The sequence below is a fragment of the Mobula hypostoma genome, chromosome 3 (genome assembly GCF_963921235.1).
Source record: "Mobula hypostoma chromosome 3, sMobHyp1.1, whole genome shotgun sequence".
NCBI lineage: Eukaryota > Metazoa > Chordata > Chondrichthyes > Myliobatiformes > Myliobatidae > Mobula > Mobula hypostoma.
Window position 1 is genome coordinate 179,452,074 of NC_086099.1, and position 27,006 is coordinate 179,479,079.

At 40.8% G+C, this 27,006-nt stretch overlaps 1 protein-coding gene and 1 long non-coding RNA gene across 4 annotated transcripts in view; one reads left to right on the plus strand and one right to left on the minus strand.

Moving 5' to 3' along the window:
• cubn (cubilin (intrinsic factor-cobalamin receptor)) overlaps positions 1-27,006 on the minus strand; it is a 264,719-nt gene that overhangs the window by 163,305 nt on the left and 74,408 nt on the right. For all 3 annotated transcript variants that reach the window (XM_063044183.1, XM_063044182.1, XM_063044184.1), the window contains 5 exons: positions 26,270-26,426; positions 25,174-25,352; positions 16,686-16,854; positions 13,078-13,300; positions 9,730-9,860 (listed from right to left, as the gene is read on the minus strand). In XM_063044183.1, the coding sequence (XP_062900253.1) occupies positions 9,730-9,860; positions 13,078-13,300; positions 16,686-16,854; positions 25,174-25,352; positions 26,270-26,426 (859 nt within the window). The remainder of the gene's footprint in view (positions 1-9,729; positions 9,861-13,077; positions 13,301-16,685; positions 16,855-25,173; positions 25,353-26,269; positions 26,427-27,006) is intronic.
• Positions 1-27,006, plus strand: part of LOC134344428 (uncharacterized) — a 68,203-nt gene that overhangs the window by 26,870 nt on the left and 14,327 nt on the right. The window lies entirely within an intron of this gene.

Here is a 27,006-nt window from a genome sequence, read left to right on the forward strand (position 1 = left end):
CCCTGGCATGATGTATTTTATTGTCCTGTAGAGGGAGAAGTGGGGTAGATTGATGCAGTTTCTGCAATTGATAATAGTTAGAAGACAGTGGATTAATGGAGGAAGTCAGTGTGTGCTGAGAGTGAGAATAGGAGATGGCATTGTGGGTTTGTAATAATAATTCATTGGAATGTTGGGGAACTGAAAAAGTGGCCTTAATGAAGTTCAAGATCAGAGCCTAGAGAAGGAGGAATAGTGCTTACCACTAGTGATTTTTTGTGCTTATTAAACTAGTTTTTGCAATGGGGTGATGCTCCTACTTCACATTTTAACTAACTAGCTGGCACAGCATCATTTTCTCATTTAGTGGGGAAAACATTTCCCACAAAGATCACTGTTAACTAAACCTGAAGGACAATGCCAAAAAAAATATGTTTGCTGAGATTTATAATGAGCAGAATGGGATCCATAATGAAAGCAGTGTGTGATGAAACCTTCATGTAAGAAGTGTTTTTACCCTTTAACACACTACCTCAGGACTGCAGCCAGAAATAAGAGCAAAGCTTCAGCTGATGCAACTTTTCAACCCTGTACTAAAGGACTCTCAGTCCTAGAGCGGTTAACCTTAAAAAGCTCAAATTCCATCACTAGCTTTTCTGCTATGGTTACAAAATTTGGAGTACATACAAGGCAAAAGATAGTCTACATGGCCTTGTCAATGCCAACTAATGAGATATTCAGGATTCTTTTTAACCAACTCATTAATGATAATAGGGTCTGTAGTTAAATTTGGTCAGGTCTCTCTTCACCATCTCCCCCACCACTTCACAAAAATTTATTCCAATCTACATTGAAGTTATTCTCATTAGTTCACAAACTATCAGTCATTAAGGAAAGATTTAAATAAAGTTGGAGGTGGTTCAGAGAACCTTTACTAGAGTGGTAGCTAGAATGGGTGGGTTATCTTATGAGGTATAGTTAGGCAACCTTGGCTTGAACTTGCTGAAGTTTAGAAGAGTGACACACATAAAAGTTGCTGGTGAACACAGCAGGCCAGGCAGCATCTCTAGGAAGAGGTACAGTCGACGTTTCGGCCAAGAGCTGGACAGTTGATTGGCAAAAGGGATAAGGAACCAATCAACTGTCCAGCTCTTGGCTCCATCCCTCCCCCTCCTGTCTTCTCCTGTCATTTTGGATCTCCCCCTCCCCCTCCCACTTTCAAATCTCTTACTAGCTCTTCTTTCAGTTAGTCCTGATGAAGGGTCTTGGCCCAAAACGTCGACTGTACCTCTTCCCAGAGATGCTGCCTGGCCCGCTGCGTTCACCCGCAACTTTTATGTGTGTTGCTTGAAATTCCAGCATCTGCAGATTTCCTCGTGTTTAGAAGAGTGAGATGAGTTATGACAACAGCATACAAGATGTGTTGTCCATTTAAGAAAAAAACAGGGAGCTTTGCTCAGAAGGTCGTGAGCCTTTGTTTATTTTTAAGGCAGAGTTAGCTCTGTTTTTGAAAAGCACACAAGTAGATGGGTACGTAAAATTAAGGTTACAATCAGCCATAATCATATTAAATGGTGAAGAAGACTTAAGGAGATGAGTAGTTAGTTCTGTTCCTAATTCATTTGTTTGAGAAAATACATCACCCCTTGACATTCAATGGCATTATCATTACTGAATCCCCAACTACCAATGTCTTTTAGGTTACATTGACCAGAAACAGAACTGAAATAACTATATACAAAATGTGGCTCAAAGAGTAGGCCAGAGGCTACAATTCCTACGGCAACTATCTCATCTCCCAACTCCCCAGAGTCTGTACACACAATTCAGATTGGAAGTGTTATTGAATGTATTCCACTTATCTGGATGAGTGCTGCTTCAACAACCCTCAGAAACTCGACAACATACAGGACACAGCAGCCCACTTGGTAGGTACTCCATCCACAACCATTCACTCACTCCACCACCAATACACAACAGCAGCAGTTTGTGCCATCTACACGTTGTACTGCAGCATTTCACCAAGACTCCTTAGACAGCAATTTCCACACCCATGGCCTTTACAACAGTAGCAAAAGAGTGCAAAGACCACCACCTAGCATTTGCGCTCCAAGCCACACAGCATACTGAGTTTGGAAATACATCACCGTTCCCTCACTGTTGCTGATTCAAGATCCTGGAGTCCCTCCCTAGCAGCATTGTAGGTATAACCACAAATTCCTATGTATATTGGATGCAATCCTCAATGTTGTTAATCCAATCCTAACTTTGGATTTACTGCAGACTCACTGAGAAATTAATGGAAACACTATTAGAAGGACAATGATTTTCAAGGTCATTCAGTATGGATCTTTTTTCTCAATATTTTTCTTCAGCATATATTTGACCTCAAATGCCTTACTATTTTTTGCAATATGCTTTATAAAACTGCTTGTAAGCCATTCAGATTACTTTAACTGATTTTATTAAAGTAACAACTTCTCTGATGGACCATCTCTAATTTGGGTCATTTGTTATATATTTTTCATTGGGAACATATTACTTGTTGTACAGTAAAAATTAGTTTTTATGTTCCTGTCAGAATGAAAGGTAAATTTTTATGCACTTAGAATAAAAGGCAAGGATAACAGGTTTATGGAACCTTGGTTTTCGACAAAGTAAGAAAAGTAGGTGCATAGCAGGTATAGGCAGGAAGAGGAGTATAAAAAATGCAAGGGAACTCTTAAGGTGATCAGGAAGGCTAAAATAAGGCATGAAGTTGCTCTAGCAGACAAGGTGAAGGAGAATTCCTGGGCTTTTACAGATATATTAAGAGCAAAAGGATAGCAAAGGACAAAATTGGTCCTTTGGATGATCAGTGGTTATCTATACATGGAGCTGAAAGAGATGCGGAGATCTTAAATGGATTTGTTTGCAACTGCATTTACTCGAGAGACAGAGACAGAGGCTACAGAAGTGTAGCAAAGCAGCACTGATGTCATGGACCTTATAGGAATCACAGAGGAGGAGGTGTTTTCTGTAGTGAGGCAAATTAGGGTGGATAAAACCCCAAGGCCTGACAATGTGTTCTCTCAGTCCCTGTGGGAGGCTAGTGCAGAAATTGCAGAGAAACTTGAAACATCTTTAGCTATGAGTGAGGTGCCAGAGGATTGGAAGATAGTTAATGTTCTGCTGTTTAAAAAAAGCTCAAAGAATAAGCCAGGAATTTACAGGCTGATAAGCCTGACGTGAGTAGTGTGCAAGTTATTGGGAAGTATTCTAAGAGACAGGATATATAAGTACTTGGGAATGATTAGGGATAGTAAACATGGTTTCGTACACAGTACGTCATACCTAACCAATCTTATCGAGTTTTTCAAGAAAGTCAGCAGGAAAGTTAATGGAGGAAAAGCATGGACTTATAGCAAACTCTTTGATAAGTTCCCAGATAGGAGGCTGGTTAAGAAGGTTCAGTCACTTGGCATTCAAAATGAGGTAGTAAATTTGGTTAGACATTGGTTTTGTGCGAGAAGCCAAACAGTAGTAGTAGGTAGTTGCCTCTTTGACAGGACGCCTGTTACTAGTAGTTTTCACAGGGACTATTTGTGGGTCCATTGTTTGTCATCCATAATCAGCAATAATGTGATGAACTGGATCAGCAAAACTGTAGATGACACCAAGACTGACGATGTAGTGGACAGTGAGGAAGGCAGTCAAAGCTTACAGCAGGATCTGGACCAGCTCGAAAAATGGGCTGAAAATGGGCAGATGGAATTTTCAGCAGACAAATGTGAGGTGTTTCACTTTGGGAGGACAAATCAGGGTAGGATTTACATGGTGAATGGTATGGCACTAAGGAGTGCAGTGGATCAAAGGGATAGCTAGGGCCTTTTTAAATCAAAGCATTGTGTATAGGGGTTGGGATGTTATGTTGAAGTTGTACAAGACCTAGCTTGGAGTACTGTGTGCACTTCTGGACATCTACCTCCAGGAAAGATAACAATAAGATTGAAAGAGTGCAGAATAAATGTACAAGGATGTTGCCAGGACTTGAGCACCTGAGTTACAGGGAACAGGTGGATAGGTTATGATTTTATTCCTTAGAGCATAGGAGAATGGGGGAAGATTTGATAGAGGTGTACTACACAAACTTTACAATCCTCCCTTGGAGGTTCAGACACCCTGAGCCAATAGGCTGGTCCTGGACTTATTTCCTGGCATAATTTACATATTACTATTTAATTATTTATGGTTTTATTACTATTTAATTATTTATGGTTTTATCACTATTTAATTATTTATGGTGCAACTGTAACGAAATCCAATTTCCCTCGGGATCAATAAAGTATGACTATGACTACTTTCACTGATGCCCAGTTGAATTTGTGCCCTTCTCAATCTTCATGGCTACAGAGTAGGGAGAGTTGGTCATGTCATTTTACAACCTGTTGATGTTTATGGATCCTTGTGGATAGTTTTCACCCAGTTTGGCCCAGGTAATATCTGCTGCTGTCCCTACATTGGATTTTGTAGACCACATTGATCTTGTCTAATAGCCTGATTCATTATTTTGGTCTGCAAGGTACTCTCTTCAACATTACTGTTGGCTGGTCTGGTGCATGACTGAAATTCTAGGTTCTTAGAGTAATCAGGCTGATTACTCAGGCTTGGTTCTTACAGTAATCCCTCGGGATTAATAAAGTATATCTATCTATCTATCTATCTATTTCCAAGATAATTTGAATGTATGGAAGGTCAACCTGTTTTGCCTCTTCTTGGTTGGTGCATTGTCAACCTCACTGTCATCTTCGTATGAATTTCCATGGGTATCTGTTCCATGCTTTAATGAGATGTTGCTCCTCTTTGTCCATAAATTCCACCGTGCTGCAGTGTGCCTCTGCTATATATCATGTAATTATGAACTTATTTAGTAGTAATAAAAAAACTTTCTTCATGCATTTATTTCTACAGGCAATGGAAAATCAAATTAATCCAGATGGTAGCACGAATTATGCAATGTTATTCTCTGGACTTCATTACGCATTGGAACATCAGCCAACAGAGCACAAAGCTTGTTTGTGGAGCTGTGGAACCATAAAATCATAATCTGCATAGGATGCCAGAACTTTTCCTGTAGTTTAGTGTAATACTCAGGAAAAAGCAGCAGTTTTATGAGTCACTGCAAAAGCTTCTAACTTGGAAGTTGTGTATTTAACCCAAAATGTTACAAATTGCACTCAGATTTTTAATAGCTCTATTCTAATCTATCATATTCGACCATAAGACTATAAAACTATAAGACATAGGAGCAGAATTAGGCCATTTGGCCCACCAAGTTTGCTCCGCTATTTAATCATGGCTGATTCTTTTTTCTTCACCTAAGCCCCACACCCCGGCGTTCTCTCCATAACCTTTGATGCCATGTACAATCAAGAACCTATCAAGCTCTGCCTTAAATACACCCAACGACTTGGTCTCCTCAACTTCCTGTGGTAACAAATTTCACAAATTTGCCACTTCTGGCTAAAAAAATTTCTACGCATCTCTGTTTTAAATCGACACCCCTCTACCCTGAGGCTGTTGTCCCAGACTTCTCCACCATGGGAAACATGTTTCCACATCTACTCTGTCTTGGCCTTTCAACATTCAAAAGGTTTCAATAAGATCCCACCCTCCATCCTTCTCAATTCCAGTGAGTACAGACCCAGAGCTATCAAACATTCCTCATATAATAAACCTTTCATTCCCAGAATCACCCCTGTGAACCTCGAATGAACCCTCTCCAATGCCAGCACATCTGTTCTTAGACGGGAGCACAAAACTGTTCACATTACACAAAGTGAGGCCTCACCAGTGCCTTATAAGACCTCAGCATCACATTCCTGCTCTTGTATTCTGGATCTCTTGAAATAAATGCAGACATTAGAACATAGAAAATCTATAGCACAATACAGACTCTTCGGCCCACAAAGCTGTGCCGACCATGTCCTTACCTGAGAAATTACCTAGTGTTACTCATAGCCCTCTATTTTTCTGAGCTCCATATACCTGTCCAGGAGTCTCTTAAAAGACCCTATTGTATCCGCCTCCACCACCGTCACCGGCAGCCCATTCCACGCACTCACCACTTTCTGTGTAAAAATCTTACCTCTGATATCTCCTCTGTACCTGCTTCCAAGCACCTTAAAACCATGCCTTCTCATGCTAGCAATTTCCACCCTGGGAAAAAGCCTCTGACTATCCACACGATCAATGCCTCTCATCATTTTATACATTTCTATCAGGTCACCTCTCATCCTTTGTCACTCCAAGGAAAAAAGGCTGAGTTCATTCAACCTATTCTCATAAGGCATGCTCCCCAATCCAGGCAACATCCTTGTAAATCTCCTCTGCACCCTTTCTATGGTTTCCACATCGTTCCTATAGTGAGGTGACCAAAACTGAGTACAGTACTCCAAGTGGGGTCTGACCAGGGTCCTATATAGCTGCAACATTACCTTTGGGCTCCTAAACTCAATCCCACGATTGATGAAGGCTAATGTACCCTATGCCTTCTTAACCACAGAGTCAACCTGCGCAGCAGCTTTGAGTGCCCTATGGACTCGGACCCCAAGATCCCTCTGATACTCCACACTGCCAAGAGTCTTACCATTAATACTACATTCTGTCATCATATTTGACCTACCAAAATGAACCACCTCACACTTATCTGGGTTGAACTCCATCTGCCATTTCTCAGCCCAGTTTTGCATCCCATCAAAGTCCTGCTGTAACCTCTGATAGCCCTCCGCACTATCCACAACACTTCCAACCTTTGTGTCATCAGCAAATTTACTCACCCATCCCACCACTCCTTCATCCAGGTCATTTATAAAAATCACGAAGAATAAGGGTCCCAGAACAGATCCCTGAGGCACACCACTGGTCACCGACCTCCATGCCGAATATGACCTGTCTACAGCCACTCTTTGCCTTCTGTGGGCAAGCCAGTTCCGGGTCCACAAAGCAATGTCCCCTTGGATCCCATGCCTCCTTACTTTCTCAATAAGCCTTACATGGGGTACATTGACAAATGCCTTGCTGAAATCCCTATACACTACATCTACCGCTCTACCATCATCAATGTGTTTAGTCACATTGCATTTGCCTTTTATACCACTTTTAGGGTGTTCTGCACAAGGACTCCCAAGTCTCTTTGCATCTTAGAGTTTTGAATTTTCTCTCCATTTAGAAAATATTCCGCACATTTATTTCTACTAACAAAATGCATAACCATGCATTTTTCAACACTGTATTTCATTTACCACTTTTTTGCCCATTCTCCTAATCTGTCTAAGTCCTTCTGCAGCCTACCTGTTTCCTCAACACTATCTGCCCCTCCACCAATCTTCATATCATCTGCAAACTTGGCAACAAAAACATCTATTCCATCATCTAAATCAAAATATGAAAAACAACATGTCCATTAATCCATTCTTTCATTTTTGTCACACCCTTAAATAAGATGTTTTCCACATTAACATGCTTGCGTCCATATTATTGCTTTATTTTTGGCGACTAGGACTAATGCTTACTGAAATAAAACCTTTGTTTTAACTAGCAAAATAATTAATTTAGTTCAATAAAGCTGGAACTATCAGTTCTCCTGGAACACTGCCACAAACTTCAGTAAATCTGAGCTGAAGTAAGAGTTTTCCCGGTACCACACTCTTCGTGCTCTCAACTTCTTTTGTTTATCACATTGCCGTTAACTGGTTGGAATAATCCAAAGTAGAATTTCTTTGATTTCATGTGTTTGATGCAAATTCTTAAAGGTAGTATGGAACAATAGTTATACCAACAAAATAGTTGTTTTATTCCAAGCCCAAGAATGAGAAACTACAATCAATGCTTTCTTTGTTACAAAAACACCACAGATAATCAAAATTCAATCCTCTTATATCATCCAGCAGATCACAACTATTTTCAGGGAGTTCTCCGCTTCAATTGTAAGGGACTAGTGAGTAGTTCCAAACATATTTTAATATTTCCTTTGACTCATATCCTCTTGGCCTCTAATTAAAACCAAATCCTTTAAGGATAATGGAAAGACTACTGTGCTTAACAAAAAAAATTGGCCCTATCAGTGAGGTTAGCAAATACAAGAAATATAATTAATTATCATCTCAGGAAAACTTACTTCAGTGTTACAGAATATTCAGCTTTGTCTGTATTGATTAAATTTTTTATAATGCTCAATGGTTTGTTAGAAAAGGCTGAAAAGGATTGGCCAGCTCAAAAAAAAAATCACTTGATTGGCTCCTAAAATATATTACAATTAAGAATAAAGCTATCAAAAGCAAAATCACCCTATCCTGTGCCTCACCATTCCATTCTAGTTCTAATGAATAATGCAAATCCTAATAATAACTTGGAAAACATTTTTTTTGTGTCAGTTTCCTCCCAAAGGAATTGTATAAAGTACAATTCTTAGTCCACACCATATATGGCCAAACTTTGGTTGAAACAATGGAATGGCAGCCAAATGGCAATTGTATCAAAAATTACTGCTTTTTGAATTGGTCCATTGGCCCAAATGGATAACATAACACAAGTAAACACATTTAATGCTGTATAAAAACGGTTCACTCCATAATGTCTAATGGCTGTTTCTGGCATTTCCAAGTTTGAATGCTTGAAACCACGGTGAGTAAAAGAGTTGCGAGTTGTCTTACTGCTTATTTCTTGCCAACTATCAGTGACAAAAATCACTGCTGCTTAAAAACAAACACATGCAATTGACGTTATTTAAAAACTGTCTCCTGTCCTAATTAAGTGACAGTATCCCAAATAAATTAAGGGAATCCCTGCCATTTTCTCAATTAGTTTTTTGTTCTTTAAGAGTTAAAGATTAAGTTTAAGATTAGCTAGGCTGTTGTCTGGAATAGAGTATTTCCGTTGTGAAAAGAGACCAGAGAAGATACAGATGTTTCCCTGGAGTGGAGGAGGTTAAGAAGGGACATGACTGGGGTATATAATGTTATGAGGGTTGGTAGACTGCAGAAATCTGTTCCCTCATCAGAGATGAACAAAACCAGAAGACATTAATTTATTTTAAGAGGGAAGAGATATAGAATGAATTTGAGAGCAACCTTTCTCACCCATGTCTCAGCCTGAGGAAATAATGGAAGCCACGTCACTAACAGATGGATGTGGTATGCCAAATGATCTTTTTCCATGGTGTATGATTCTACAGGTCTAAATTTCAATTTCTCCATTAGCACATGTGCAGTAGTTCTAAGGTTGCTGACAGTTTGTTGGGTAGATAGTACTGAATGCTGATGGTCCAACTTATTTTTAAAGGGTTATTTCCCTTTCAATTCAGACCAATTGTTGCTTCATCTCTACCCTGTTCTGATGATAGGTTACTGAACTAATATTTTATCTCTGTTTCTCTTTTCTTGTATGTTGTCTCTGTCTTCTCAGTATTATCTGTTTCACCTTAGATACCTAGCATCCAATCTATGTTGGTTTTATGTAGTACTGAACAGCAGGCACATGAAAATGTCATTACCAGCAAGTTACACGTCATTCTGATTGGGAAATTCATTACTCATTCTTCATTGTTGAATGCAAATCTTGGTGTTTTCTACTAGAGTTATGGGAGTACCCGCACTGGCTGATAACCATCCTCTCAAGAGCAACAATGTAGGTCTTTTATGTTAAGAATAAATAGAAAGTTGTCTTCTACATTATACAGTGGAGTATAGCATTGCATTACAAACAACATACCCTTTGATGTGTCAAGGGAATCATACGTTGCTAGGAATCCGTTACTTGATGTGTTTGAATTAGTCACAAAAAGAAGTCTCATCAAATTGCCACTGCTGGTTATAGAAGGAGGGACAGACCTTCCGCAATACCTGTAACAAGTGAGATAAATGTTTACCATGAAAACTAATACTCATAGACATTCATAGCACAGCGGAGGCTATTCTAAAATTGCACAAAGAATACATTAACTTAGCACATAAACAATATAGGGAAGCAAATTTCAGCAGAAGTGTGTTGTGTCACAAATAGCAGAAATCAAGTTTTAATGTTTGGCAAAGCCTCTGTGCGAAATCATTCCAGGCAATTCATGCTACTTATCAAAAGAAAATAAGTCTAGACTCCAGACTTGGAATCCAGTTATAGGCTCAAATATCTTGTCCAAAGTCAACATGATGGCAATGAATTACTGTAAAGGATAACTGTTAGCTTAACTGCCATACTTTTCCATACTTTTCACCTATTACCAGTGTACAGTACAATATAAAGGAAAAAGACAAAGGAAATATCAATTTAGTTATTACCTCATTTGCCAAAGATCCAAGCCCCAACCCCACCACCCCAGCCCTTCCCCCACCATAACATCATTACTGGGCAATTATGAATGCTGTTTTATGTGTGCATCGGTATGTAAATGGGGGGAGGGGTGGACACAAGGGTTAGGGTGTTATGAGCTAATATAGAATAAAACTCCATCTCATGAATCTAAGAAGGCATAATATTTTCTGTCTTTTTTCATGTTCTACTTCCATTACTGTAAACTGTAATGTTGATATCACCTATCTCGTGAAAAAGAGCTGTGACATTGTTCAAAACTCAAGATCTTGAGAACTCACTATACAATCTGCAGGATTACAGCATGCTGAAACCCTACAGTTCTTCCAAATAAAAATGCTAAATCAATTACTTTAAAACTTCAATGATTCATAAAATTTAACTGGTAGTGCAGGAGGATTCTTTTCCACTTGGAATCTGTCACAACTCCCTGACCTTTACCAAAGCCTTGGAGAGGGATAGGAGCAGTCGTATGGGAAAGTATTTAATTAGGGGAGGGGGAATTATGATACTATTAGTCAGGAATTTAGGAGCACAAATTGGAACAGATGAACTCATGCACTACAGCAATGAGGAGGTTGTTTAGGGAGCACTTTCATGGAGTTCTGGGTAAGTTTGTCAATTTTGCAGGGAAAGGGTAGTAGGGTGAAAGAACCGCGGCTGACAAGAGATATAGAAGATCTAGTCAAGAGGAAGAAAGAAGCTTACTTAAGGTTTATGAAGCAAGACTCAGTCAAGGCTCTAGATAGTTACAAGGTAGCCAAGAAGGAGCTGAAGAATGGACTTAGGAGAGATAGAAGGGGGCATGAGAAAGTTTTGACAAGTAAGATTAATGAAAACCCCAAGACGCTGTACATATATGTGAAGTACAGGAGGATGTCTAGAGTGAGGGTAGGAAAGATCAGGGATAGAAGAGGAGACATGTACCTGTAGTCTGCGGAGGAATGGGAGGTTATTAATGAGTATTTTGCTTCAGTATTCACCAGTGTGAGGGACCTAGGCATTTGTGAGAACAGCATAAAACTGGCCTATGTACTAGAACATATCAATCTTAAGAAAGAGGGTGTGCTGGAACTTTAAAAAAATATAGCTGGGTGTGAAGTGGCCAATGGAGTTCGAACTGAAAAAATATGAAGTGATACACTTTGGAACGTCAAATTTGAAAGCAGAATACAGGATTAATGGCAGGATTCCTAGCAGTGTGGAGGAACAGAGGAATCTTTGTATCTATCTCCATGCTCAAAGTTACTACACAAGTTGATAGGGTTGTTAAGGAGGCATATGTTGTGTTGACCTTCATTAGTTGGGGGATTTACCCGGATGCTGCTTGCATTACAAGAGTACAAAATACAAAAGTACAAAGTAAAATTTATTGTCAGAGTACATATATGTCACAACATACAACCCTGAGATTTATTTTCCTGTGGGCATAATCATCAAATCTATAGAATGGTAATTATAACAGGATCAATGAAACATCAACCAGAATACATAAGCCAACAAACTGCGTAAATGCAAATATAAATAATGAGAACAAGAAATAACAAGATAAAGAGTCCTTAAAGTGAAATCATTGGTTGTGGAAACATTTCAATGGATGGCCAAGTGAGTGCAGTTATCCTCTTTTGATCAAGAGCCTGATGGTTGTAGGGTATTAACCATACTTGGAGCTGGTGGTGTGAGTCCTGAGGCTCATATACCTTCTACCTGATGGCAGCAGTGAGAAAAGTGCATGACCTGGGTGGTAAGAATCTCTGATAATGGATGCCGTTTTCCTACAACAGCATTTCATGTAGAAATGTTCAGTGATTGGAAGGGCTCTAACAGTGATGTACTGGGTCGAATCCACTACCTTTTGTAGGATTTTGTGTTCAAGGACATTGGTGTTTCCATACCAAACAATACACTCCCACTACACATCTATAGAAGCTTGTCAGAGATTTTGATGTCATGCTGAATCTCTGCAGATTCCTAAGGAAGTAGAGGTGCTGCTGTGCTTTCTTTGCAATTGCATCTACATGCTGGGTCCTGAACAGGTGCTCTGAAGTAGTAACACCCAGGAGCTTAAAGTTAAGTTGCTAACCCTCTCCATCTCTAATCCTCCAATGAGGACCTTTGGTTTCACTCTTCTAAAGTATGCAATCAGTTCCTTGGTCTTGCTGACATTGAGTGAGAGGTTGTTGTTAGGGATAGGTTGAGTGAGTTAGGACTTCTCTCTTTGGAATGACGTAGGATGAGATCTGAAGATGTACAAGATGATAGGAAGCGTAGATTGAATGGACAGCCAGAAAATTTTTCCCAGGGCAGAAATGGCTAATACAAGGGGGCATAATTTTGAGGTGATTGGAGGAAAGTATAGGGGGTGATGTTAGAGAGAAATTCTTTACACAGAGAGTGGTGGTTGTATGGAACACCCTCCCAAGGGTATTTGTAGAGGCAGATGTATTAGAGGCATTTATGAAATTCTTAGATTGGCACATAGATGATAGAAAAATGGAGGGCTATATAGGAGGGGTAAAATGTTGGCAAACACCATGACCTGAAAGGGTTATACTGCACTGTTAATGTTCTGCATTCTATATATTTGTTAAAGACAGAATGACTGTTGTTTCAAGACTTTTCAACTGACTCCTCTGAAATTCATTAAATAAACAGCCTGTATATTTTGAGAAGCCTAGCAATGCTGGTTCCCTTGAGAACTCGAGTTATTAAAGCAAATATTGAATGTAAAATTTAAATGTCATAATTTCTTACCTTCCTATTGGTCTGTCGAAATTAATACTACTATCGTACACTTCGATGTAATCCTTGCTGCAGTTCATGCTAAATTCAGTATTAAAGGAGATGAATGTCAAGTGGATAACATGTCCAGCCTGAACTGAAATATACCAGATACATTTGCCACCATGTGGATAACCTGCAGGATATCCAGGACTTGTAATCGTACCTATTGATTGTATCAGAACCTCACCACATCCTGCAAAGAAAATCAGTTTTTCACCAACTGTTCAATATAAAGAGAAAGTCTGAACAATAAATCGTGTATACCTTCTCATTACTGCTAATTTTGATCAGTCTGTCATATTTTTTAAATATGCATTTCAATGATGAGCTAAAAGGAAAATGTAATTTATCAGACCATTTGATCACAGTAAATTCTTGGCTGGTAAATCAGACCATTCGATCACAGTAAATTCTGCTTGAAGATTTTTTGTTATGAATTGAAATTAATCATATCTATGGTCTTCTTTAATATGTGTATATGAATAGTTTCCGAAGAAACCTTGTGGATTATAAATCCAACAGTACTGTTCCTCTGATCACTCAAGATAACTACAAAGGTGCATTTCCCAGCTCAAGAGTAGTGCAAGAAGCAAAACTTATATATTAGTTTTCTTCTAATGAACTATTTAACTTTAAAGATCCAACTGTAGTAAGGGTTATATCCAAGAACTGGTATCAGCCCTTCCCTAGAGAGACTAAACTCTGAGGTCAATGATAACTAAAATTAGAGCAAATAAGATTTACAAGAATGTTGCCAGGACTTGAGAGCCTGAGTTATAGGGAAACGTGAGGTATGGTAAGTCTTTATCCACTTGAGCATAGATGATGGAGGGACGACCTTACAGAAATGTGTAAAATCGTGAGGGCATAGACAGGGTAAAGGCATAGTCTTTTGATCAGGGAAAGGGAATCAAAAATTGAGGGCATAGGTTTAAGATGAGAGGTGAAAGATTTAAAGGAGACATGAGGGGTAACTTAAATCACAAACAAGAGAAAATCTCCAGATACTGGAAATCCGAGAAACACACACAAAATGCTGGAGGTACTCAGCAGTCCAGGCAGCATCTATGGCAAAAATATGTCAACTGTAGTTTGACATTTCTACATGGGGAAAAAAGTCCTGACTGTCCACCATTTCTAAGCTTCCCATAATTTAATAGACCTCTTTCAGGTCTCCTGGCAGCCTTTGATACTCTAGGGAGAACAACCCAAGTTTGTCGAACCTTTCCTGATGGTTCATACACTCTAATCCAGGCAGTATCCTTGCAAACCGCTTCTGCACCCTTTTCACAGTTTCCACATCCTTTCTATAATGGGGTGACCAGAGCTCTATGCAATACTCCTAGTGCAGTTTGACTAAAGTTTTATATAGCTGCAGCATGACTCCCTTACTTTTATATTCAACACCCCAATCAGTGAAGACAAGCATATGGCTTCAATAGCACTTTAGCTACTTACACTGTCACCTTCAGTGAACAACAGGCCTGGACCCCAAGAATTTTCTGTACTTCAATGCTACTGAGGGGTGTACAACTAACTGCATACTTTCTTCTATTGCTTTACCCACAAAAGTGCATCACCTCACACTTGCCCGAATTAAATTCCATTTGTTACTTCTCAGCCCATATCTGTAACTGATCTATATCTTGCTCTATACTTTGATAGTCCTTTACACTGTCCACAACTAGCAAATCGACAAACTTGCTAATCCACATTTTCATCCAGTTCATTGATAAATATTGCAAAACAAAGGTCCTGGCACAAATCTTTGTGGAACACTAGTGGTCATGGACCTCCAGCCAGCATAGCAGAATTCCGCGCCTACTCACGAGGAATTCTACAGATGCTGGAAATTCAAGCAACACACATCAAAGTTGCTGGTGAACGCAGCAGCACCCCCCATCCCTCTCCACTGATCTCCCTCCTGGCAGTTATCCCTGTAAGCGGAAAAGGGGTTCACATGCCCTTACACTTCCTCCCTTACCACCTTTCAGGGCCCCAGACAGTCCTTCCAGGTGAGGCAACATTTCACCTGTGAGTCGGCTGGGGTGATATACTGCGTCCGGTGCTCCTGATGTGCCCTTCTATATATTGGCGAGACTCGACGCAGAATGGGAGATCATTTTGCTGAACACCTATGCTCTGTCCGCCAGAGAAAGCAGGATCTCCCAGTGGCCACACATTTTAATTCCACATCCCATTCCCATTCTGATATGTCTATCCACGGCCTCCTCTACTGTAAAGATGAAGCCACACTCAGGTTGGAGGAACAACACCTTATATTCCGTCTGGGTAACCTCCAACCTGATGGCATGAACACTAACTACTCAAACTTCCGCTAATGCTCCACCTCCCCCTCATACCCAATCCATTATTTATTTATATACACACATTCTTTCTCTCTCTCTCCTTTTTCTCCCTCTGTCCCTCTGACTATACCCCTTGCCCATCCTCTGGGTTTTCTCTCCCCCCTCCCCCTTTTCCTTCTCCCTGGGCCTCCTGTCCCATGATCCTCTCATATCCCATTTGCCAATCACCTGTCCAGCTCTTGGCTCCATCCCTCCCCCTCCTGTCTTCTCCTATAATTTCGGATCTCCCCCTCCCCCTCCCACTTTCAAATCTCTTACTAGCTCTTCCTTCAGTTAGTCCTGAGGAAGGGTCTCGGCCTGAAATGTCGACTGTACCTCTTCCTAGAGATGCTGCCTGGCCTGCTGCGTTCACCAGCAACTTTGATGTGTGTTGCACTCCTACTCTTCGTTTTCTATGGCCAAGCCAGTTCTGAAACTAAATTTGTAATTCACACGGGATCCCATGTACCTTTAACTTCTGAATCAACTTAATGTAAGGGACCTTATCAGTGCCTTCTAAAATTCATTTAGATAAGATCCACTGCCTTACCAATTTTGTTCTTTTATCCTTGAATGAATATACCCTCTGCTTAGTTATCCTCTTTTTCTTAACAAAAGAATAAAATGCCTTGGTATTCTCCTAGATCCCAGTCATCAAAGACATTTCATGGCTCATTTTTGTCTGCCTAATTGACTGATTGAGTATTTTTCTGCTATCTTTATATTTCACAAGAATCCATTCTGATTTAAACACTACATATGTTTCCTTTATTTTAAATCTAAATTTAGGACCTCTCAGGTCATCCTAGGTCCCTTGGCAGTATTCACTGCCATTTTTCTGTCACCAACTCAGAAAATGCCAGATTTTTGAATTCTCAAATTGCGATTATGTGATCTGAATTCATTAACCTCTGGATTAGTTCTCTACTGACTTAACTGGTAAGATATATTATCAACACGAGAAAATCTGCTGATGCTGGAAATCCAAGCAGCACACACAAAATGCTTGAGGAATTCAACAAGCCAGGCAGCATCTTTGGAAAAAAGTAGAGTCAACGTCTTGGGCCAAAACCCTTCAGTAGGATATATTGTATCTGTGGTTATCAGATGGATTTCTCTGTTCATGCTAAGTCTCAACAAGTCCACTGATACCACTCCTGCAATTCTGGTGTTTATGAGGAAAATTAGAAAAAAAAAACATGGCAAATATGCAAATATATTTAAAAGCACCTTTCTTGGCAGGTTCATACTCAGCTTGAAATCCAGTATTATTAGCCTTTTTAGAATCCATCTTAAACATGATGTACATTGATGTCTGTACTGACTGTATCGGTGGTGGAAGCACACCCCCACAATATTTTCCAATGAGTGGAGAATCTACAGTAGCACCATCTCTGATCTGAAAATGAAAAGATTCCTTTAACTTGAGATAAAGGCTTGATCAATATGAACAAATTAAACAATTTTCTATGGATTCAAAAAATATTAGAGCTTAAGAAAAAGAAGCACATGAAGGTATCTTTCGTCCTTGCTTCACTACTTGGTAAAGTCATAGCTTATCGTTAAAAAGCCCAACTTTTTTGACTTTTGGTTTTGGAGTGCCAATGTTTAATAGGCCTATTGATGAAGAAATTTCTTGTTAGCTCTGTCCTGAATGACCAGGCCTTAATATGAAGACTATAATCTTTGGGTCTATATACCACAGCAATATAAGTATAAGCTCCATATCCAACTTGTCAACCCCTTAAAAACTACATATGTTTTAATTAGATCAGCTTTCATTTACTAAATTCAAAAGGATGCAGGTCTGGTCTGTTTTATCTCTCTCCATGTGACAAACTACTGTGACGAGAATACACATAAATTAAGATGTTTGCTGGCCTGGGCTAGCACCAGTGGCATCAGCAGTTGGTCTGCCACCTGTCCTCAGGAGAAGGAGAGATAAGGAACACAATGAAGCAGCATTTGGAGATGTTAATGAAGGAGCCATCAGTCTGGGTATTGTCAAGATCGGCTCCCCCTTTGAACCCTGAACTGTTTGAAGTGTGATGGACAGGCTATAGCCCAGCAGGGGGATGAAAAGGGACAGGTTCGCTAAGGCGAGACACACACAACACCACGAGGTAACGAGAACCTGGAAGCGGTGCCCCCCCCCCGCAAATCGGCAGGAGTCGTTTGGAAGGCTGGTTGCGGAACCAAGCCATAGACGCACAGGGTGGAAAGGTACGATCAGTGGGAACCCGGTGTGTGTCCACCCTTGCTTGGGTGCCAGGTTCACTGCAGAGGATCGACCGCATCTGGAGGAGGGGTCACAGTCGGTGACCTCAGGTGATATCACAAAGGACTCGCCCGAAAGCTGCTTGTGAGCAATATCGCAGGTCTGTGTGTGGAAGCCGTTTTTGAATATTCATCAGTTTTTGCTCTCTCTCTCCTTCCCCCCACATTGTCCATCGCCATGGCAACGATTACTGCGAACTGAACTAAATTGGACTGAACTTTGCGTCACTTTGAAATTGGTCATTTACCCCTAGACAACGATAGAGCTTGATTGATCCTGTTATCTAATTCTGTGCACATGTGTGTTTATCATTGCTGAACTGTTGCATTTATTATCCTTTCAATTACTGTGTTGCTTGTTTCTTTAATAAAACTTTCTTAGTTCTAGTAATCCAGACTCCAACTGAGTGATCCATTTCTGCTGGTTTGGCAACCCAGTTACGGGGTACGTAACATAAGTGGGGTTCTCGTCCGGGATTTTGAACGCTAAATTTGGGACGGAGTAAATTGATTGGGTCAAAATTCCCGAAAGAAAGAAAAGACAAACAGCAGAAATGGAGGCTGAGGAATTTATAAAGGCGCCAACCTTGGAGGCATTAGAGGATGCTAGGAAATTGGAATTGGTAGCTGTGGCCAAACGGTTGAATCTTGCTAAGGGGAAGTCGACAATGAGGAGAGAGGAGATACACAGAGCTATCGTAGAGCACTATGTATCTAAAGGTGTGTTTCCCCAAGGCGAGCTGGGGGTGGTGTCTATTGAAAAACCTGCTGGAGACGCGGTACAGATACAGCTTGAAAAACTGAGACTCGAGCACGAGTTCCGGGTACGGCAGTTGGAGTGAGAAGGGAAAGAGAGGGACAGACAGTTGGAGAGAAAAGAGTTAGTAAGGCGGGAGAGAGAGAGGGAGAGAGAGAGAGACAGTGGGAGTGAGAGGAGAAACAGAGGGAAAGGCAATTCAAGCTGGAGAAGTTAAAGATAAGGGCAGAGCAGGGGCTCGTGCCGAACCAAGGTGGAGGGTTCTGGGCGACCCAGGAGGTTAGGCTAGTTCCCCCATTTGATGATACCGACGTGGATCGGTACTTTCTCCATTTCGAAAAAGTGGCTATAAGTCAGGACTGGCCGAGGGATAAGTGGGCTGTTTTGTTTCAGAGTGTACTGAAAGGGAAAGCCCAAGAAGCTTACTCAGCTTTGTCCGCGGAAGATGCCCAGAGGTATGAGGTGGTGAAAGAGGCCATCCTCAGGATTTATGAGTTGGTCCGGGAAGCATACCGGCAGAGGTTCCGGAATGCGAGGAAGCACTGGGACCACACGTATTTGGAGTTTGCCCGTGAGATGCAGACATATTGTGAGCGTTGGCGCGCCTCGAAGGGGGTAGAGGGGGATTATGACAGACTGCTACAGCTGATCCTGATTGAGCAGTTTAAAGGTTGTGTCCCTGAAGGTAAGAGACCCTACCTAGATGAGAAAGAGGCAGCCACGTTAGCTGCAACTGCTAAGTTAGCGGATGAGTATGTGTTGACGCATAAAATGAAGTTTGCCCCGAGTAAAGGCTACCAGAAGGGTAGTCAGGACGGCGGGGAGAGTCCGCCGGAAAAGTCAGAAAGTAAGCCAGGGACTAGTGAGAAGGACAAGGTAGACCGGGAGCAGTCTGGTAGGAAGTCTCCTGGGGTCGTCTGTTATAATTGCGGGAAAGTCGGACACTTTGCGTCCAGGTGCTTTGCCCCAAAGAAGGAGACGGGAAAAGGGAAAACAGCGATTTTGACTGGCTGTATCGAGCTGGTAGACGAACCGCTAGGGAAGGACAGGTCTGCCAAAGTTCAGGAAGGGCGCGAGAAGTTTATCTCGGCCAGATTGGTGTCAGTGAAGGAGGGGTTAAAACCAGTTCCAATGCGGATCTGGAGAGACACGGGAGCGTGTCGGTCACTAATACTGAAGAGTGTATTAGAGTTTAGCTCAGAGACCCAGACTGGGGAAGTCAAGGTCAAGGGTATTGGAGAAGGGACAGAGACAGTCCCTTTGCACCAGGTACACTTACAAAGCAACCTGGTCTCTGGACTAGTCACGATCGGGGTGAGGTCCGAATTACCGTTGAAAGGCGTGGAAGTCTTGCTCGGTAATGACGTCGCCGGGGGAATCGTGTTCGAAGCAGTGAGATTGACAGGTCAGCCTGCCAGCATTGAGGCCCCGCCCATGGACTCACAGGTTCATCATGGGGCTGCGGTAGTAAATTTAGCTGAGACGTTTCTGCCAACCTTGTACGAGAAGGGGGTAGAAAATGAAAAGAAGGAGTGTAGTGAGACAAGAGGTAGTGAGGGAGCTGGGACAGACGTAGCAGTAGCCAGGAAAGAATTTGTGCAGACGCAAGAGCGAGACGAGGAGCTGATGGTTTTGGTGGAGGAGGAAGTGCTAAGGAAGAAAGGGAAATCAAGTACAGTACCCGCAGATGAGGAATGGGGGGTGGTGCAAAAGAGTTATGGGGATGAGGTTTTTAACCTGGCCCACAAGGTACCCCCCGGTGGACATTTTGCGGTACTGGAGGGAACAGTTGGTGGAATCATGGAAGAGGTTTACCGGCTGCCCAGGGAGAAGGATGTTATTGATTATGACCAATGCGAACTGAGACGGTCACAGGCTTTTGATATGCTAACAAGCCTAATCGGTGTTAGCACGGAAATCAATGAAGCTAGGGTCCCCCTGATAAGAAAGAAAAACCATTTTGAAAAGATGAGTATGGTATCGAACAGATGGGAAAAGGCTATTGTTTTGGCCAGGTCTGCTGATAAGGTCTCTCCCTTAATCCCCGAACAAAGCGACTCTTTAGGAGAAGTAATTAAACGACTCGCACCCGTGTGTTTGATTGTCCCGAGGCGATGCAAAGAACTGGGACATTGGGTGGTGTCTGTTACAATAGGCCAGCCTAGTGAGCAACATCCATATAGATTGAGTAATTCAGTGACTAAAGGGCTGACGAACACAGAGGTGTGTATTGGCAATTTAATACGGCTGTCTGAAGCCAGCTTGATAGTGAACCTTGAAAAAAATGAGTTCGGCCACACGCAGGTCACTTACCTGGGAATTGTGGTGACACAGGGGCAGCTGGCAGCGATGCAAGCTACAGTGCAGGCTATCACTGACCTCCCAACCCCGACAGACAAGAGGGCCCTCAGAAGGCTCTTGGAGATGGTTGGGTACTGTAGGAAGTTTTGCAATAACTCTGCGGTCACTACCCCTCCCCCGCCTACTACGCCCATGTGAGAGAAAACTAAGTTGGAATGGGACGACCCTTGTTATTGTGGTCCGGGCCAAAACCAAATGAGAGGTTACATTGATCGCAATTCATCAGTGTTTTTGGCCACTATGAAGTTTGCTAAGTTGGAGCCTGGTCTAAGGGATTATTAATAACACATATAAAAGGAACAGAAAATGTGATGGCTGACTGTCTGTCAGATGTTGACAACTTCAAATTCTCTGTATTAGCCAAATAGCTGATTAAGATGTATATTTGTGTGTATCAAATAATGTACTCATGTTTGTAATTTTTACCCCGGTAAAAATCCTTAAAGGGGGGAAGTGTGACGAGAATACACATAAATTAAGATGTTAGCTGGCCTGGGCTAGCACCAGTAGCATCAGCAGTTGGTCTGCCACCTGTCCTCAGGAGAAGGAGAGATAAGGAACACAATGAAGTAACATTTGGAGATGTTAATGAAGGAGCCATCAGTCTGGGTATTGTCAAGATTGGCTCCCCCTTTGAACCCTGAACTGTTTGAAGTGTGATGGACAGGCGATACCCCAGCAGGGGGATGAAAAGGGACAGGTTCGCTAAGGCAAGACACACACGACACCACGAGGTAACGAGACCCTGGAAGTAGTGCCCCCTCGCAAGTCGGCGGGAGTCGTTTGGAAGGCTGGTTGCGGAACCAAGCCATAGACGCACAGGGTGGAAAGGTACGATCAGTGGGAACCCGGTGTGTGTCCACCCTCGCTTGGGTGCCAGGTTCACTGCAGAGGATCGACCGCATCTGGAGGAGGGGTCACAGTCGGTGACCTCAGGTGATATCACAAAGGACTCGCCCGAAAGCTGCTTGTGAGCAATATCGCAGGTCTGTGTGTGGAAGCCGTTTTTGAATATCCATCCGTTTTTGCTCTCTCTCTCCTTCCCCCCATATTGTCCATCGCCACGGCAACGATTACTGCGAACTGAACTAAATTGGACTGAACTTTGCGTCACTTTGAAATTGGTCATTTACCCCAGACAACGATAGAGCTTGATTGATCCTGTTATCCTAATTCTGTGCACATGTGTGTTTATCATTGCTGAACTGTTGCATTTATTATCCTTTCGATTACTGTGTTGCTTGTTTCTTTAATAAAACTTTCTTAGTTCTAGTAATCCAGACTCCAACTGAGTGATACATTTCTGCTGGTTTGGCAACCCAGTTACGGGGTACGTAACACTACCATCTTAGAACTCAACCTTGTAAACATGTACTACACTCTCTCTATCTTAAGTGTATTCATACTAAGGTGGGAAAACCAGATATGTATACAATATTCCAGGTGCAACATCACTAGGACCCTTCATAACTGAATCAAATCATTTCCACAATTATACTCAAATCTTGTAATGAAACCAAACACATTGTTTACCTTCCTAACTGCTTGCTGCACCTGCATTTACGCTTATAGCAATGTGTTACAAAAATATCTAGGACCCTCTCAACATCAATACCTTTCAAACTCTCACCATTTACACAGTGCTTGGCATTGTCTTTTCTTACCAAAGTGAATGATCTCATATTCTTTCATCTCCCATGTTAGACTTTTCACACAGAGTCTAATGGGAGGGAAATGCTATAAGGGGATTGAAGACAAGCTACATCTCAGAGTACTTAAGAAAGTGGCCCGATAAATAATATATGCAGTGTTGTTTATCTTCCAACGTTCTCCAGTCATTGGAACAGTCCAACAGATTGGAGTGCACCTAATGTTACATCACTACTTCAAGTAGGTACAGAAAGAAAACTACTTTTAGATCAGTTGGTCTGATATTAGAAATGGGGAATAAGCTAGAGTCCATTGAAAAATGTTACAGTAATAGCAGGTTCAAACAAAGTCAACATGATCTTATAAAAGAGAAGTCCTGGTTGACCAATCTACTGGAATTTCTTGGGGATGTAACTAGCAGAAGAGGGAGAACTCGAATCTGATGAAGAGGAATTAGCATGGCCTTGTGCATGCAAAGTCATGATTGCTTAATCTTTTGGAGCTTTCAGAAGAGGTAGCCAAAAGAGTACAAGACAATAAGACAGTGAATGTCACCGCCCTACGCACAGTACTGTACATAGCAAGCTAGTTTGGAAGGCTAAGTCTTCTGAGAAAAAATAAAGCAACAATAGTTAGGTGGATTCAAAATTGGCTCTGAAGATAGGAAGCAGAGGATGGGTATTTAAAGGTTATTTCTTGAAATGGAGGACGGTAATTAGTTTTGACCGCAGGGATCAGTGTTGGGACCTTTATATTCATTATTCATATAAATGATTTGGATGCATATATACAGGGCATGATCATTAAGGGTATGAATGACATGAAATTAAGAGAAACTAGATTACAGGGGAATCTTGATCAATTTTAGGAAATAGCTGAGAATAGCAAACAATTTTCAAAACAGATATGTGTGATGTGATGCATTCTGGAGAGCCAAACCAGCATAGCATTGTACGATGAATTGTAGGAAGTGTGATGAAGCAGAGGGACCTATGTGTTTAAGTGCATAGTTTATTGAAAATAGTTTCACAGGTCAACAGGGTGGTGAAAAGTTGCTTAGCGTACAGTACTGGCTTTCATCAGTCGAGGCACTGAGTATAGGAGTTAGGAAGCTATGCTGGAATAGTATGTCATTGGTAAGACAGCATATGAAGTAGTGTCTACAGTTCTGATCACCCTGTTAGAAAAGACATGGCTAAACTGGAAAGACTACAAAAAAGATTGATAAAAATGTGTCTGAACTAGAGGTCCTGAGTTATGGAGAGAGGTTAATCAGGCCATTACTTTATTCCTTGGAACGCAGGAGAATTAGGAAAAATCTTACAGAAGTGTTTAAAATGTTGAGAGGCAGAGATAAGTTGGACTGTAACATTCTTTTCTCCAGGTAGGTGAGTCTAAAACTATGGGGCATAAGTTGATGTTGAGAGGGGAAATATTTAAAATGTACCTGAGGGCAATGTTTTCATGTAGAGGATGGAGAGTATGTGAAATGAGCTGGCAGAGGAAGTGCTCAAAGCAGATGAAATAGTATCATTTAAGAAGTACATGGATAGGTACATGGGCTTGGAGGGATATGGGCCAGATGTAGGAAATAGCTGAGTGGACAAAGTGGCCAGCATGGGTTAGTTGGGTCAAGGGACCTTTTGAAGAATATGAACAATGTTGGATTCCTTATTCAATAAAAGATGCTAATGCATAAAAAGAATATTAATATATGAATTGGGTCAGTTGTCTTCTAAAGTTTTGACAGACTATCTCTACTGGAGTTTATTAGAGTTAGTGGTGACTTTATTGAAACATATAAGATCCTGAGGTTTTTTACGTGATGATCATGGATTCTCCCTTGTAAGAGAATCTAGAAAGAGAAGTTAATGTTTAAAAGAGTCACCCTTTAAACAGAGATGAACCCTTTTTTTCCTCTCAGAGACACATGCATAATTGGAATTCTTTTTCTCAAAGGGAGGTACAAGTAGGGCTGTAGGGTCATAGAGGACTTTAGAATAGAAATTGGCTTTTTAGTCCATCTAGCCCATGGCAAACTATTAATCCTGCCTAGTCCCATTGCCTTCCATATCCCTCCCATTCATCTACTTATCCAAGCTTCTCTTAAATGCTGAAATCAAACCCGCATCCACCACTTCTGTTAGCAGCTTGTTCCACACAGTGATTATATATTTTTAGTGCCATGGTAGATGTACTCAGTCAGCCAGGAGGTGAAATGTTATGGACAGACAGGAATGTGTCATTACATTCAAATTAGCTTAGACTTCATTAAGTAATAGAGCACAGGCTTGAAGGGCTGAATAGTTTAGTTCTGCTCATGATTTGTATGACCTGCTGTGTACTTCCAGCATCTTCTGTTTTTAATTCATATTTCCAGCAACTACAGATATACAGTTGTTTTTGAGCAAAGAAGGAAGGTGTAAACAAAACTCACATAAAATCTTTTATGAAGAAATTATAATAACTGATTCATTAACCTATATTTCACTTCCAAATGTTAATTAATGTCAAGTTCAATAAGTATAAATTGCAAAATAAAAATTACCTGCTCCTGCACTGAGGAGCACTGGAAGGATAATTATTTCGGTTATTAATCATACATTAAATAATAAATTTCAGATTAGCTTTTGCTTCACCCATGGTTTAACAAAACAATTGTAACTCTCCTACCTCTAAATAGTCATGGCTACAGTTTACAGCTTCCTCAACATCAAAGGAAATGAACTTGAGGGAAACTACTTGTCCTTCAGGTTGGGTGATAATCCATTCACAGCTCCTGTCATGCGGGTACAGTTCAGGATAGTAAGGTGACTGAATCACTCCTTTATTATAAAGAGTGCCACCACATGCTGTAATGAAGCAACAGGAAGAAAATGAAATTTATGAAAAAAGCGGAGGATTAATTAAATAAACATTGCAACTAAATACGAGTTTCCAGATTCCTTTTCTTTGATGCCTCAGGAGGTTGTGCACTGTCAACTGATTTTAATAGTTCATTCATAATATACCTGTATCACAATGTTTTTAATCACAATATAAACCAAATGTTCCATGTTGTTATCAGAGGATTCCCATTTTGGACTTTGTGAATATCAAACAAATACCTTGAATGAGTACATTTAGTGATGAATCACTGTACGCATTGAATGAATGCTGTCTGTTGTCTTGGGTTTTGTGTTAATGTGAGAGTGTGGAATTGGCAGTTACTATGAATATATAACAGCAACATTGAGTTTGCTCTGCATACAGAAAGCTTGAAGTTACTTCTGAAGATTCTGCCCTTCTCTGCATGTTGTACTCTTTAGTCTTCTCTAAATTAATGAAGTAAAATCACTTAACTTGATCTGCTCTTAAAGTATTCACAAATTTCTCAGTACATTTGTTATCAAAATATGTGTACTACATACAACCTTGAGATTTGTCTCCTTACAGGTAGCCTCAAAAAAAAGAAACCCAATAGAAAACATTAAAAAGAATATAGTCAAACACCCAATGTGCAAAAAAGAACAAATCATGAATTTCAATGTCACCATAAAAGACTGTTTATTTTGGGAAAATGACAGACATTTAAGGGTGAATTAGCTCACAGTTAGAAGTAGTAATATAATGGGAATCCGGATGTAGGTGTGAACACTACAGAATTTCAGGAACTCGATTTCTGATGAACTCTGGGAGAAAAAAAACCCTGTTTCCCACCACTTTGTGAAACAGCAAATAATTCTTCAACATTCAAAATTTATAAACAGAAGTAAAGGAGAATCCTTACCGATTTTATATACAGCCACAAAACCTTTTCTTGTGACAGAAACATTTGTTTTAAATTTAAGCCACAATTTATTGCCACTTGTCATAATGGGAGCTGGGGCTTCAGTACCACAGAATTTTCCAATTAGATGATCTGTCTCTGCTTCACCATCATGAACCTAAAATCCAAATAAAATTTAGGAAAAGGAGCAAGAAAATCATTCTGTTTTCTCAAGAGTATAACACTTTACTGATATATCAGACTTTCAAGCAGATTTCAGCTTGTGTACAAAAATGGAATAGTATCCATTGGAATCTCTATGGATGATTGGAGAAGGACAGCAGAATGCCATAGCTGAGCGTACAGATGAACATAATTCTTTGAGGTGAATTAAATCTGATTTTGTGAAGACAGCACAAAATTTTATTTATTTGTATTTATTTATTTGGCCTAACAAGCCCACAAAACCCAATTACGTACATTTGACCAACAAACCCACTAACCTGTACAATATGTAGATAAACCTACAAGAGAAGAGGCTGTACTTGATCTGGTATTGGGAAATGAACCTGGTCAGGTGTCAGGTCACTCAGTGGGAGAGCATTTTGGAGATAGTGATCATAATTCTATCTTCTTTACCATAGCATTGGAGAAGGATAGGAACAGACAAGTTCGGGAATCGTTTATATGAAGTAAGGGGAACTATGAGGCTATCAGGCAGGAAATTGGAAGCATAAATTGGTAACAAATGTTCTCAG